This window comes from Coptis chinensis, unplaced genomic scaffold, assembly GCF_015680905.1.
Source record: "Coptis chinensis isolate HL-2020 unplaced genomic scaffold, ASM1568090v1 utg3369_pilon_pilon, whole genome shotgun sequence".
In the NCBI taxonomy this organism is placed as follows: Eukaryota; Viridiplantae; Streptophyta; class Magnoliopsida; order Ranunculales; family Ranunculaceae; genus Coptis; species Coptis chinensis.
Window position 1 is genome coordinate 90,223 of NW_028238145.1, and position 16,388 is coordinate 106,610.

Here is a 16,388-nt window from a genome sequence, read left to right on the forward strand (position 1 = left end):
GACAAGGTGTTCGATTAAATTCCGAAGTGAAATTGTTTTTTGGGTTATTGTGTGTAACTTGAAAGATGGCTCTCAAGATGTCAAATGCTAAGTTTGAAGTAGAGAAGTTTCATAGAAAGAATAATTTTGGGATTGGAGGATCCAACGTTAAAGACATTCTCATCCAACAAGGTTTGCATAAGGCTTTAAAGGGGATTAACTCAAAGGTTGCGAATATAAGTAATGATGATTGGGAAGAGTTCGATCTTCAGGCTTGTTCATCAATCCGGTTGTGTCTTGCTAATGAGGTCATCTATAGTGTGATGGGAGAAAATACTACTGCCGGTATTTTGCTCAAACTAGAGTCTATGTATATAACCAAGAGCATGACGAACAAGATGTACCTTGTATATTCATAAAGAAAGAAGTTGAATGAATGCTTTAGTCACTAAAATATTTTTCTGGGGTGAGTTAACAAATTTTTTTGGGGTGAGTTCAAAAAAATTTCTAACCTTACCCACCCCACACAAAAAAAGCCTGAAATGTATTTTTGGGTGAACTTTTATGGACTGTTGGGCTCTTTAAACATGAGTATGGATTCATTTTTTTTAAATCATTCATTCAACTTCCTTCCTTGCGAACATACGTGTTTTTCCCACATATTTTAAAATCACGACAAACCCTGAATTCACATGCGTCAAAAGTATACTGAGATAGTGAGATCCATACAGAGAATTCTGAAATAATGTCAACACCACTTTCCATTTGGAGACCCCAAAGAGGATGTTTGATAGTTATAAAATTGCCATACAGTTCACTGATCACCTGATACAAGCAGAAACTATGGCATGTCTTTTCACCTACATTCTAGTCAAATTGTTTGTATACAGTATTTACTTTGGATAAGAGAGCAACTTCAAGCCAAAAGAATAAAAGAATCAAATCCTATTTATAGCTTTTACAAGTTGAGTTTTTGGTTCTTGAAGACTATTTCTGCTTCACATCCTGGAGTTGTTCCTTACTTGAGCCTGCAGGCTGAACAGCTTTACCATTTTTCTTCTCATACTCTTTCTTCAGCTCCTCTAAACGTTTAGATACCTATTAAGTATATCAACCACAATGAAAGATTACAAAACTATAATGCAAAAGTTTAGAATAATGCAAATGCTACTTTCCGTGGATCCTATAATTTATTTAAAAGATGTTGAAGGTAGTACAGAAGAAAAGAAAGAAAATTTCAACATATTCCATTGTAATAAGAGCTGCTCTAAATTTACATGCCAGCATCAACAACGATTTTCGTAAATCCAACCATACAAATATGCAACTTTATGACTTCATCCATACTTGATTTGGATTGTCATGTGGGAGAACTGTAAAATCATTACCAGGAGTAATGCACACAACACATATTTTTTTAATACCTGTGCTCACTGTTGCAACATGATCCGTTATGTTTTCTCCTACCAACAAATCATTGAGATCATAAAATCATGAAACTTTACAGAACATGATTAGAAGTATCTTAAACATAGGTGACGGGGAAACGAAACTCGAGAGTAATGTGTTGTTGCATTTTTAGAGTAGAGAACTTTATCCTTCACGAATAAAATTACAGTTATTATATTTTTACATATTCTTTTCTACTTACTTGATTGTTGATTTGTATCGAGACACGCTCGTGTATGTTAATGCAAATCAATGTTATGACAGTAGGGAGTAGAAAAAGTAGGTAGAATATATAGGTGAGTCCGTGAGTGTAGAACTAATATCCTCCAAGCCAATATACTATAAACAGTACAAATTCACAATAATGCCCCCACTCAGAAAAACTTTCCCTGGTCAATGTGTTTAAGTTTACATTCAACTATATTGAAATAGTTATTAACAGTTGTAAAATACTCTTACCCAAAGTTAAATTTCTTCCACGAAGCTCCTAGTGATTAGTAAATAGCCATGAATCCCATCTTATACCCACTTAAATAAAAATTCAAAAGTTCTCAAAAACAGGGTAGCTCGATGGCTCTCTGAAGATTTTCTTCAATGAAGTTCCCATGTTAGTCCTGGGCAATGTGAAAATGGATTTGCTTATACTGAATAAGAGATTGAAAATATTACAACTTTTTCACCAGCTGTATGCTCTCCTATTATGAAACAAAAACCACTTTAACCGTGGTAGACATCAGAACTAGACTACATATGTTGAATTCATCTTCCTTCACAAAAATGATACTACGTATGAACATATGTTGAACACTATTTTATTTATTTATTTATTTTACCGGTAATAGTTTATGTATTATATTGATTATATGATGAGTTTAAGGATGAGGTATCCCACATACATCAAGATAGATAGATAGATAGATAGAAAAACAAACAACATAAAAAGTAACGGGAACATCAAGTGTCCACAGGACAGCGCCCCAAAAGAGAGATCCATCTAAAGTTCTAAACACAAAACTACCAAAAGGAGTATCCCTCCACTCCTCCCAAATCAAAGTCCAGTGAGCCACCAAACTTTGCTGAGTGCTAACTTGGTATAGCAGTTATGCAAATACAAGACATGCAATTGTAACCCTAATGAATTCCAAACTCAATCAAATCTATGCTAAACTTTACAAACATATAAAACGATATTGATGCAAACGGGAATAGAACAAATATCATAAGAGTTAACCTTGATTGAGTAGGCCATTGGTAACAAAATATCTGGGTCCATGGCTTCATCAGGGAAGTTGCGTAAAGCATGTATGAGCTTCTCAAAAGGCAATTTTATCTGATTGGAAAGTAGAATGTCACATGAGAAGTTGTGGTAAAGTTTTCATCTATAAACAGAAGGTAAGGAGTCAATGTACTCACTAAGTTGTCATGGCAATATTTCAGTAAGGCCAAACCAACTTGAAAGACAATTTGGACACCCTGATGAAAATTATTAATGTTAGAGATTGCTACTTCCAAAAATATGCTTGACTTCATAAGCAAAAGACAAATCCACATTAAGCTTAAATGGTGCTTTAAAAGACTATTCTATAGAGTCTATAACACATAGGTTGCAAGAGAAACATAACCAACCTCATACAAAAAGACATCCCAGATTCGAAGAGCCAGATTAAAAGGGAAGGAGTACGAGAATACAGTGATGAACCACTGGCTAGCATACATGCTTGGGTTTATCATTTCTTGGGAAAAATGCTCTCCAACCTTCGGCAAATGTTCTCTCACCAATTGCTCAAACTGAAAGAGGTACTGTTGTACCAATGGCAAACCAACCTGTACCACAAGAATACAAATAATAATGAGAATGAGTTTGGTTTTCAGATAAATGCAACAGAGGAACAGTAAAACTTAAAAATTATCGAGAATAACAACACACTCACAGCATTCACAAAACGAGATCAACATTTTAATATTCTATATAGCTTCAAACCCACGGTCATTAGTTTTGATACTTGACGATAGAATCAAAGGTAGTCTAAGTCAAGGGTTAAAAGGGCTAGGTTGTGATATGTATCCTTGAGAATATAGCCTTAGTGGATAGTGGGGCATATGACTGAGGCACTTAGGCTACAACTTCTCTTCTACATATCCCTGGTCCACTCCTCCAGCTTGACCTTAAACTATTCATTCAGTTTTCTCATTCTAACTTATTCATAAAACTCTGGATTCTGGATTGATATGCCAAACACGACCTTTGTACATCGTGCGGGACAAGTAGTTTTCCTTAGACAAGTTTGCCATTACCTCTACTTTATTGTGCTTCCTTTGTTCTCTCCATGAGTTTATGTAAACATATAGACTCTCATGTATAGTAATAGAACAGGGCGGTAATAACGGACAGAAAAAATGGCACAATTTATGTCAAGTAAATGTATGAAACTTTTAAAATGCAGCAGGACCAACTGAAAATCTTTTAATGAAAACATTACCAAGTACAGTCCTTCCATTGGAGCCTGGACAGCTCCTTTTAGTAAAGCAACCAACAACCAAAATGCATCTTCCTCGCTCATATAAAGAAGCAACAAACCAGCCAGGAATCCCATTCCCTATATTTCATATCCATATAACCCGTAGAGTTAGACGGTATCCCAAAACTAAAGCTTGAAGCCTAACCTCTATAACATCTATAATTCTATAAAAGGAAATTCAAGCCAACGATGTGGGTTATATTTGTCAGACCTGAACATATCCAACTTCTCTGTCATATACTGAGTATGCCTTAAGAACGTTATAAAGGGACCTTTGACCTGGTCCATGTCTCTGCTGAAAAAAAACATGTGAAGGGAATGTACGAGAGATATCTCGAATTATGTCCAGTTCTGAAGATGACGTCTCGTATAGCACTAGTTGCTGCAGCAGAAATAACAGTTAATCAGGTAGAAGACATCACGTAAAGCAAAAACAGTAAACAATAAACCAGTTAACCAGAACTGTAGCCATCAATGAAAATACTTGATCCGTCATAAGCCAGGAAAAGTTATATTGTTTCAAAGTGAGAGTGTGAGACTTGCCCAGTATGGACAATCAATTGACTCCTTGGCTAAGATGCTTTGGTGTTCACAAAATTGCAGATTAGAGGTACATATAATCTGTGTACAAAGAGATGCTCACTCGCTATAGAGAGCTAGGTTGGTGGATCAGGGGACAAAGAAAGTAATTAGGAAGAAGACCATTTAAAGGAATCCTATACAACTTGTTTGAGTCACATATTTCATCCCTATCTCATCTATCAATCAATAATCACTCATTAGACGAATATATTTGTCAATTTGGATAATTCATTCAAGCTGTTTCAAGTACTGCCCGTGACAAGAAAGTTGAGAGAAATTATATGATCTTCGGAAAAATCAACACTCTTAATTAAGCAAGTGCAATGATGAATCAACAGGTAGCATGTTTATAGAAGAACAATGGATAATAAAATAAACATGTTGCAAGGAAGGCTGCCACTTAGATGCGACTTTGTACCTCAAGGCACAACTTTCTGGTCCACCTATGTACACTTCATTTGAAGCAGTCCCTTTCATAGTTCTTAAGGTAAGAGGTTTACTGGTAAACGGACTTAACAAATGCCTTTCAGTTCTGGGGTTCTCATCTCTAGTTTGTAAATGAAAAAGTATGGTCAAAGAGGGATTCTCACGCAATTTAGACGTACAATTAAGGCCTTGTCAATATGATTTTCCTTGTCTTCAAGTGTATCAACTTAACCTATTGAACTGAATTTTTGGTTCCCCAATTTAAAAATGTGCCGACAAATATGTAGTTGAAAGAGGAACTATACTGTTGTCACAGTTTGAGACTCTTTTCCAAGGACCAGCACCTATATAGCCATATTGTGATTTTATCTCCCACATTTATGTGAATGAATCCGAACATCTTGCCGAAAGAGTAATTATGTGTGAATTGGGCTTCCCTATGTATGATCGGTTTTTCATATTAATGAAATTTTGTTTAACCGATGGCCAGACTTCTTCTCATGCATATCGCTTCTGTATTAAAAAATTAGTATTGGCTAAAATCGAAATAAGCCACAGGTAAATTTGGGTCAAAACGAAACAAGCGTACGTTGTGAAGTGGGCTTCAATATAAAGTTATGATCTGCAAATGATCATGATCTTGGGGCTTGACATACAAGTTAGAATTACCAACTACAGGTCATTTGAGAATGCTGCTTGCCTCTCAAAGTTAATGGACTTGAAACAGAATATACATAGTAGTACTGCGAGTGATCAATGAGCATATTTCCTAGATCCTCTTAAAACTGAAAATGGACATTTCTGAGGTTAATAATATCTTATGACATATCAGATAAAAAAAACCAACATAACAAGGTGCAAACAAAAAATTCATGCTAAAATTGCAACATACAAAAGAAAAAAATTATAAGAATCTCAGTTTTTTCAAGCTTGAGATTGTAAAATGATAGGCCGAAAATGAGTACCTCGTAAACTCCTGCGTTCATTAACAAAAGGTCTCGACTTCCAGATATTAGCTGCCAAACAAGACCCCTTAAGCAATCAGGAATTCCCTTCCTTATACGCCTTCTGACCACATGAGGTTTCCTTCTTACATAATGTTTCCAATCGCTTCCACCGACCCCAATCATTTTCCTCCACTTTCTAACCCTTCTCTCTTCCCTGAGAAGACATATATATATTTCAAGAGGCAAAGCAGTATTAAAATCTCATTCTAGATTCCACAATCAAATGAGAATTAAAATAAACCCAGAAAAGAAAGAAAGAAATTAGAAGATATTAAAACTCTGCGCAACATATGAAAAAGTTAAAATATAACCCGAGTAATGCAACAGTTTAATATATAAGATCATAGGCCAAATTTGAGGACATTAAACTATTCTTTTGGAAGGTGAAACAGGCTTAAAACCTTCGTGCTTGCCTTGTAACAAGGCTCACTAACAATTCCTAGAGGAAAAAGTATTTCACGAAGCAAACAATATGCTCCGAGCAAGTCTTAAAATCTATACTAAATTTACTAACTATTTTGTAAATTATGGAGTAAAACCCAACACCCACTGTGTGTCCATTTGCGGATAAGTTGTGGAATGACTTCTTTTCTTACATTGATGGACACCACATTTGTCAATCAAGGATCGTGACAAGCTGATTAATTAATCTCTTGTTAAAGGCAAGATGATTGGTTGAGCACATTCCAAATGCTATTCCTTGGGTCTTATGGTAAGCAAGAACTAGAAGGATTTGGACCGCGAAGAGAACAATCTACAGCTAATCACCTTTGAGGTGAAGGGGACTCTCTTTGATTGGGCGACGGGGAATCCAACTTTTGAAAGATACAAGTTCCGAGATTTTGTGTTTGGCTGGAATTCTTTTGCATTATAAGAATTAAAATGAGACTATGTAGTCAAAAAGAGGACGCCTGAGACACGAAGATAAACTTCTCTAACTTGAACTTGCCCAGCATAATTTCATAGCATTTTTTAAAATGTGCCAACTTTATAGCCGAAAATCCTACGTTATTCAAAATTCAAACCAATAAATAACCGAACCATACTAGATTATCTGAAACTAACATAAAAAAAAAAAAAACTTCTACTATATTATATCCATCATTGCAAAAGCATACCTCTCCTGTTCATTGGCAGACCCACTCTTGTTTAAGATATCCGGAGAGTTGTTACTTTCTTTCTTTACAAACCCAAATCTGTCCACAGGTTTTGAAGCCGGAACTGGTCCCGTTTCAAATTCCTCAACTCTTTTCCTCTCCATTTCACTATCTGATATAACCATCCTCATTCAAAAGCAAAAGTTGGAAGATCATTTTTTCCCTTAACATAGTCACCACCTCTCAACGACTTCTGGGTCACATGAGAATGAAATATAAAAAATATAGCCTATAACAATTCAAAGTCACCAAAAGTATACTAATAAAAATGACCCCTTTAATATTAATACATGCTCTCTATTCCACTACAGAACAATATCATGCACTGCCATGAAGGGTATATGCTCTTAATGCATTAGAAAACAATAATAGAGAAATCCAAAGAGTCCATTTGGGAATGTGCTTTCTATGTGCCCACTAAAAGACAAGTTACATAAGCTAAAATGCCCACATCACTAAACTACATAATAGTTATGTAAAATCAAGAAATAAAGGATTTAATCGTGACCCAATTAACCTGATGAAAGCTCCTAGTTTCGTTGATAAGAGGAAATCGAAAGGGAGATTGGAAAATTTTATCTGGTCCTATTGGCGTTCGGTTGGTCACCCTGCTCCCTGTCTCTTACACTGTAGTTTATGTTTCAACTTTCAAGCTTACTCCAAAATATCGGCATGATCGACCCACTTAGACGAGTCAAACATGGTCATGGTGGGATAGACCGTGGCACAGTTAAACTACATGGTTTCTCATCCAAATATCTTTGTTATGTGGTTATAGCCTTCTCTGTTAGCGTTTATGAACATTCAAGTGCGCTCTTAAGTCTTTAACTAGAAATAGTTAAATATTCTTCAGTAGTAATGTTAAATTTACCAGTATATATAACAAAAACTGGAATGGAGATGTGAAACTCCCACCTGACAAAGTTTCTTATTTCTGGAAAGGTGTCCACAAAGTCTTTAACCAAATTAGTGGGGGTCTGTTTTGGGCTATTGGAAATGGCACTACAACATCAGCTCTCTATGACCCTGGGCTCTGCAACACTTCAAGAACTGGTAGTTGACAACCCCATTAATTCTTGATACTCTTCATGTATGTAGCTGACTTCTTTATGACTAATTGAAATGAATGGGATAAAGATAAACTTGATACTCTTTTCCACCCTTTTATAAGTCATAAAATAAAAAGAGGTGGTTGGTGCTCAGAATGACAAACTAAAGTGGTGTGAAGATAGCAAAGGGGCCCTCTCGCGTTAAGTCTGTCTACAAGTTCTTAAATAAAAAGAATTGGGAAGGGAAATTTTCCAGCTTTGATCCCAAGACCATCTCAAGGATATGGAAATCCAAAATACTAGCTCATATTCAGTTGTTCATGTGGAAACTTTACATGAAAGCTTTGCCTACGAGTGACTTGTTGATGGAGAGGAAAATGCATGGAGAATTTGCAGGTCCCTTTTGTTTAAGAATTATTGAGACAGCTGAGCACTAATTTTTTGGGTGTAAATGTTGGGGTTAATGCCAATACCAATCGATCCCCACTACATAGATAATTTGTATTTGAACTCACTTCAATTCCAGACAAATTCTAAATATCAACTACAACCTAGCTAATATGCCTAACTCTCTAAACAACTATTAATAACAGATAATAATGTAAAGAAGTAAAACGCATACCACAACACAAAGATATACCGTGGTTCGGCCAATGGTGCCTACTTCCACAAGAGCTAATCTTTTTATAAAGTGGGAAGGAATATTACAATCACTTCGGACATGACATTATTGATGCTAAATTGTTTTACTAAAAGTTTATGTAGCATGTAAAGTGTGGTTCCTGTTGTTTGCTTTTGTGCGTTTTATTTTTCTTCTCAGATATTTCTAATATGAAGTTACTATTTCGTTCTTCCATCAATTAAATTTGAACTCGTGCTATGATGATATGAGATTTCCATTACTTGATAATGCATTTAGCTACCTACCTTCCAGTTGTAAAAGCTTTCTATGTATCTTACTATGAATGATTTAAGACTCCATGAAGTTGCAATGAAACCTGACAACTTTACGCAATTAAATCTTGAATTAGATGTTTGTTTTTCCTAACTCTGAGTCTCTGACTACTAAGTACATACTTCCATTCTAAGATAATCTTGAACTACTTGTGGACCACCTACAAAGTGTAAGTTTATTGACACATTAGTTTGGATTGCATTTGGGCAATTGGTATCTACTTCTTTTGTATGTTAATGTCTTAGGTATATATGCTAATGTCTTCTTCACTTAGTCTGATGTATGTATGTTAATTTTTTTTCTTCTTTGGAATTTTAAGGAGTTAAACATGCTACAATCTATAAGGAAATCCAATAATGTGTATACACACCGACTAAGAAGATTAAGCTATGTGGGTCTTGAAGAAGATATTGTAAATAAATTTAGTATATACCTATTTTAAATAGTTTCTTACGTTCAAACTAATGTAGATGTCTAATTGTGTTGTTATGGTTCATGATCTATAGAAAGAAAGAAAAAATCCGTAAAGAAAGGAATTTTCGTTGATCATGAAGATAGGAGTCTCAAATGGAAATTGGCTTGTCGTGACAAAAACGGCGAATACTCAAATGAGGCCAAAAGGGAAGTAATAGGAAAATTTGTAAGTTTCTATCTCATCCAGCTAGTTTGATACGTCCTAATTGACTAATAGTATTAAAAAGAGTGGAAGTGTACAAAATTAGCATCTCTCCACACTCGAGTGACAACTAGCTTTTTGGAATTTGTTTTGAACTTTATGTAAGAGTGTCCATGGTAGTTGTGAGGTATCAAACGCCTTCACTATAGCTTGCAGGTCCAGGATCCCCCCTAATTGCTCCATTAGTGTTGATTTAGATGGTTTGAGCAGTAGGTGGTTTCACTGATTACTCTTAATTCTCGGGGTAGTAGGAAGTCTGCCTTGGATGTCCATGCATCAAGCTATTTATGAATCAGCTGTATACATATGGCTCAGGATCATTGGTTTTAAGGTATTGTAGGATGATCTGAAAAAGCAAGTAAATGAGGGGACTGTAGTGGCTGAGGGAAGCAATGATGTTCTTACTATGGCTTTGGGTACCCCGAGAGCATTGTGTGCAAGTTAGAGTTGTGGTCTTTGTCTTTATTAATTGACTTTCACTCTTATAACATGTAGCTTGAAGATGGTGGTACTTCAAAAGTGAACAAGGCAGCGTCAAATAATGAGTTTCGTACCCCGCAAGTATGTTTTATAGGCTATTAAATTGTGATTTCATTGTATTATATACATTAGTCAATGTTATATATATTATTTGGTAGATGCAAAATTGTAGATTGGCTTTGGGATCAATGGACAAGATTGTCGCCAAAGGACTATTATTAGTTATATTTTCTAGAAACTACCGTAATTAACTTTATAGTTTTAACTTGAATTTCCATGTAGGATGTGGTTGATGATTCTTGTGCAGTGTGTACGTGAGGCTGTTGATTTGGACGTAAAGTTCATAGTGAATGAGTGAGTTGTTCATTCTTCTTGTTTGTTTGTTTTCAAGGTTTCATTTACTATGTCTTAATGGATACCATTGTGTGAAAGTGGCAGCTATGGAAATGTTCTATTGAAGTATAACCTCTCGCACTCTCTCTCTCTCTTTTGCAGCTCCATGGTTTGCTTTACGAATGTTAGTGTAGTCACCACATGAGCTCGTGGATTACATTTTCAAGGGAAAGAGCACACAACAATTGCTAAGAAGGTAGTTTTCTGCAATTTAATGCCTACTCAAGTATATGTAGTTAGTTGAATTCTATATATTTATAACTGAAATGATATGAAGTCCATTTGAGTGCAGTGACCTGTGACCCTTTATTTGTTTGGCCTACACTTTGTTATCACCGACATCATCACAAATTTGATTCCTGTTAATTTTTCAACCACTAACCTACTTCTTTTATTCTTATTAGTTGATGAACTCCATGATGATGTTGTAGAACCACTACTGCATGAGTAAATAACACTCGGGGGGTAATGTGATTTTCACATTTTTCACAAGCCTATGTCGGGTCTGTTTTTTCACATTTTTTTGTGTATACTGTATTCAATTATATTGCTTCAAAATATTTGAGCTGGAAATGATACTCAAGTGCAATGTCATGCACACACAGGTTCCAGGCAGTAAGAATCCTTCTACTGTTATCTGTTTTGCCTTAAAGACTACTGATGCAGGAAAAATTACGTCAAATTGGTTATTTGCCATGTGTGAGACATTCATGTGTAAAATAGTATTCAATGTTAGGTAGGTTATCAGTCTAATGCACACTTAGTCGCTTAGCCACATTCTGCACAGAGAAATTTGAGGTTTTTCTCCAATGCATGCATTTTTTATTTAATTTGTTGTCCATGCAGTCAACTTTTTTACCCTTAGCACTCCATGTCCCATTGGTCATTAATTACCTTGGTGCATACTTAGTCCTTTGAAAGTGTTATCTTGCATCATTTGGATCTATTCAGCATAAGAATTTCCGAACCTCCTGGAGGGACCTTAAACATATATGTCTTGCTTGCACTGTTGTACGTATCTATATGGATCAATTGCCTAGACCATATAGATAAAAAAAGTCGTGTGGTACATAAAACACAATGACTTCTACACTTCTCAAGCACATTGCACACAATTTTAATTAATTTCCTTAGTGTGGTTCTGTTTTATCAGGCTCTTCTCTTGCAAAGTACTGATGAAGTGCTCAATTTATGCCTTGTAGGTCCTGTTTTCATTGGAGAACTAATCAGCGAAGCGGGGAAGTTTTACATGGAGCCATCATGTGCTACTTTTGGTTTTTCATTTAGTTTTAACTTGTTGTACATGGAAATTAGAGAACTAATCAGGGAAGCTTTACATAGAGGCATCATGTGCCACTTCTGGTTTTTTGTTTAGTTTGAACTTTTTGGACATGTAAGTGAAACACATACTTTTTCAGTGGAAATTTGTTTATAGCAAGCTTTCTTATGCAAAGTTCTCTTCTGTTGGTGTACTGCAAGGATGTTCTTTTTATTTTGTGGGAGTGGCAGGTTTTTTATGTGGTGTTGCAATTAGTTTTGATATTCAAAAAATAAATAAATAAATAAATTATTTCGGTTACAGAACAACCGATACGATACAACTTTTCAAAAACCGATATGATACAATTTTTATATCACTTTTGTTGAACAACTTATATTGGTCCCAAGCTCGTCTAGAACCAATATAAAAAGCAACATGAAAACTGATATAAGAAGTATTTCTTATATCAGTTTTGCTATTAGTTATATCAATTTTACAATAACTTATGTTATAAATACTGATAGATGTTACATCAATTCCTGATTAACCGATGTGAAAAGGATGAGTTATTATATTGGTTACGGTTATCTTTTATATCGGGGGTACTTATATCGGTTTGAAGTTGATTGAAAAACCGATACGAAAAGTCTTTTATATCACTTTTTAGCCGATATAAAATCCTGTTTTTTTAGTACTGGAATAACATCACCCTAAATGCTCATCATACATCACCAAAATATATCCACCTCACCAACAATTAAATAATTCACATCACTCCATAGTTCTAACAGAGTCTAATGCTTGTTCCATTTCAATATAGTTTGTCCACTTCTAAGTGGTAAAGCACCTATGTCAGACTCCACAAAGTGTCTTAGAGCACTATAAAATCAGCATATATTTTTCTTAAAACAAAAGACTAGAGGAAAAATTAATGGTTGAGCTTCTTACCAAAATGAACAGGTATCTCCTCCTTTATATTCTCCTGCAACAGCAAGTGTTCTTCATTCTCTAAACTTACCTACTGCAATATCATAACACCCCAATTCAATTCACTGAAAATATGTTCTAACCCAACGAAACACAACGCGTTAGTTCATTTCAATCTAAACTAACAATTTGGGAAAAATACTCACCTGTCGATTAATTAAACGGAGAAAACAATATTCGAATCTCGATAGGCAGTAAGGAAATCATTTGAACAGTTAAACCTTGGCCTATAGTCTCATACAAACTAGAAAACACCCATCCAGAAAATACAAGAGGTATAATGTTCTTGGGCAGAGAATCAGTCGAGAGATATATATTGCGATATGTTTTCAACAAAGGATAAGTAAATATCACGATATGTTTATAGATATTTACAACTGCAAATATCCATGATATTTTGGCGATATTATTGATATTTTGTGAATCTTTTGCGATATTTTGTGTATTTAATAATTTTATTTAATATTTATCATTATATTTCAAATAAATATAAATTATATATTATTATATATCAATATATATTCATGATATTTGTCGATATTTTTAATATATCAACGATATTTGCATATGAAACAATGTCAAATATCCCCAAAATGGGGATATATCCACGATACATATCCATAAATAAGGAATCGATATTTTGTCATATCCTGATATTTTGTACTATGTTTGGGTATATGTGCTATTTAATTATCGTATAAACGCGAAACACCGTTAAGGACTTAAGGGTATGTTTGGAAACCGTGAGAATTCATAATTCCCACCTTTAACTTATTTGATGCGAATTCCAATTCTAGTGCATGTGTGGATGCTTATAACAGCCAAAACTCAAAATTATAGAGAAATGAGCTCCCATTTTGATAAGAATTTGATTCTTGCCTAAAACCCATGTCAGTTTAAAATTCTCATGGTTGTTATGGCGGTTAATAAATAATATAGATAAGCAAAGTGTTGTCACCTATGTCATTTGATGACATATGTACTTCTTAAATTTAGAAAAACAATAATTCTTAGGGAAACCAAACAATCTATTTCTCACTTCAATCCTTTGCAGTTCAATTCTCAATTTCTCATAGAATTCTATTTCTCATTAGAATTTCATTTTTTGTTTCCAAAGACACCCTAAATTACTTAATTAGAGACCATTAATATTGAGCAATTGAAAATGCTCCAAGTGAAACACTTCATCACCCTTTTTTCTCAAATATTGTCACGCCAGCCTTTTTGAATTGGCAAAAAACAATGATTCGGAAAAGAAAAATCAAATCCATGCCCTTTTCCCCCTTTTTGTATTATGCGATGAAAAAAAAAAAAATGAAACCATTCATAAAAAATAAACCTTTTGTGAGAACCCCAAAAATAAATATACGAATACCTTCAAAACGGCATCTAAGTAGCATATCTTGTCGACTCGGATGCTTTTGAAAAAAAATATCTACGAATACCTTTTCTGGTTAAGTAATTGATTATTCATTCTTTGACAACTCATATTTTCAAGGAACAATAGTCAGTTGTTTAACATTTGGTATCATATCCAACACCATGCTTAGGGTTTGAATCTTGGAATGAGCGACTTAGCGGCTGAATTAAAATGTTTGGTAAAAAAAAATGTGCCAAGTCATTGAATACTGATAGGTGGGTGGAGCCGCCAAAAAAAAAATGGCTACCATCGGGTCAGTGTCAATAGAGTGAGCCGACGAGGACGTCGGACTTTGGAAGCGTGGTGGAATGTTAGAATCCTCGTTAAGTAATTGAGTATTTATTCCTTGTCCACTCGGGTTTTCAAGGAATATTGGTTAGTTGTTTAACATTTGGTATCAGAGCCAACACCATGTCTAAAGTTTAAACATTGGGAGGGGCGACTTAGAGGTTGGATTAAAATGTTTGGTATTAAAATAAAATCAAAATAGTGTCAAGTCATTGAATACGTACTGATAGATAAGTGGAGCCGCTAAAAAAAATGGCTACCATCAAGTCAGTGTCGATAGAGTGAGCCGACGAGGACGTCGGACTTTGGTAGCGTTGTGGAATGTTAGGATCCTGGTTAAGTAACTGACTATCCATTCTTTTGACAACTTGGGTTTTCAAGGAACACTGGTCAGTTGTTTAACATGTCTATAACTGTTTTGAATGTCGACAATCTTCCATTAATGTCACGGTATTCAACTCCAAATACGATTAAATCTGTTAAAAGTCACACCCCCAAATTAAGTTGATTTTGACAATGAAGATGAAGAAGACACCCATATTGCAATATCGTGTGTAGTCACCCCAAGCATTAGTTGGTTTCACGTTCAAATTGTCTTGCAACCATATTTGCAAAAGTTGTTTGTTACTGATTTATCATCAAGTACTACAATTAGTTGGGAATTGTTTCAAACAATTGCGCATCCCCCATTTTTCTGAGAATTAGTCTATCTTTTTTGTTAGGGGTTTAATTTGAATGACTTTAGTTACTAAATATTTAGTAGTATTTACTCCGACAAAATCTTTAGTTCAATATATTTATTTATTATCTTAGATGCATAGAGTATTTGTCACTATTGAAGTTGCATGAATTAGCTTTGTTTCTTAGTTGATTTTGAAGTAGTATGTTGCTTTTATTGTGGAAAATCTAGAGTATGATTATGATAACAAGCCATGTGAAGATACAATCAAACCTATGGTTGATGCTATAACTAAAGGTTTTAAAGGGCCATGTGAAGGTTATCATGCTAGGAGTAACACAATGCTTTTGAGTGTACCATACGGTTATTCCCTCCTCGAGTGAAAATTCCATTTTGTACTATGCCATAAACTCTTAGAATTGATGCTCATTATATTGAATATGCCCATCTAATTAAATGGGATGAGGTTATGCAAAAGCTTATTTTCTTGTTTTATTGTTGTGCATATATAGCTCCTTTGGAAGTAGCTAAAATTTTCTCATCAATCAATATGTGTTTTAGATACACAATGGAAAAACGTTTGATGTAGAAGACCCAAGTCACAGGCAGTAGGTAAGGAACAATCATATTCACCGGTTAATATGGTTATGATTGTTTTGCTATTCATTTTACTTACCCTTGCAATATTGTCACAGGTTGTGAAGAGAGTTGAGTTATTTAGAATTTTGAGTTACATTGAAACTTAATTTGCAATGGGTTGTTATAATTTATAGTTTTTGTGATTCTTTCAATGAATGTGTTGTTGTTTTGAATCATAATTGAAGATGGTTGTTCTTTTCGTGTCTAGTTGGAATGCTTAATGGCAGTGCTAGTGATTGTGATCCACACTACCAGTGAGTTTTCTCACTCTTCAACGTTTGTTGGTTGAATGAATAATGTAGATTATATTTGTTATGTGCGTGTGTTTGTTATATTGTAATAATAATTTGGAGTACTGTTAAAACAATTTACTAATGCACTTAGAGAAGGTAGAAATATTGACTAATGAATAATATGTTATTTCTTAAAGAAAATGGTGTTA

General features: G+C 34.7%; 1 protein-coding gene and 1 long non-coding RNA gene across 3 annotated transcripts; one reads left to right on the plus strand and one right to left on the minus strand.

The window, feature by feature from the left end:
• Positions 1 to 722: 722 nt before the first annotated feature.
• On the minus strand, positions 723 to 13,265 carry LOC147473229 (uncharacterized). 2 transcript variants are annotated; one of them, XM_086587702.1, is made up of 10 exons: positions 13,067 to 13,265; positions 12,882 to 12,954; positions 7,081 to 7,309; positions 5,921 to 6,116; positions 4,159 to 4,329; positions 3,909 to 4,025; positions 3,055 to 3,252; positions 2,842 to 2,901; positions 2,660 to 2,758; positions 723 to 1,077 (listed from the first exon to the last, which is right to left on the minus strand). In XM_086587702.1, the coding sequence occupies exons 3-10, from the start codon at positions 7,248 to 7,250 to the stop codon at positions 967 to 969; spliced, it is 1,122 nt and encodes a 373-aa protein (XP_086443828.1). In that variant the 5' UTR covers positions 7,251 to 7,309; positions 12,882 to 12,954; positions 13,067 to 13,265; the 3' UTR covers positions 723 to 966. The 2 variants fall into 2 exon arrangements, with proteins under 2 accessions (XP_086443828.1, XP_086443827.1); XM_086587701.1 differs by having other exon boundaries at positions 7,081 to 7,312; positions 13,067 to 13,254.
• Positions 7,640 to 12,988, plus strand: LOC147473230 (uncharacterized). Its single transcript, XR_015210517.1, has 3 exons — positions 7,640 to 10,360; positions 10,562 to 10,633; positions 10,775 to 12,988. It is a non-coding gene; the product is annotated as an uncharacterized LOC147473230 (long non-coding RNA).
• Positions 13,266 to 16,388: the final 3,123 nt, after the last annotated feature.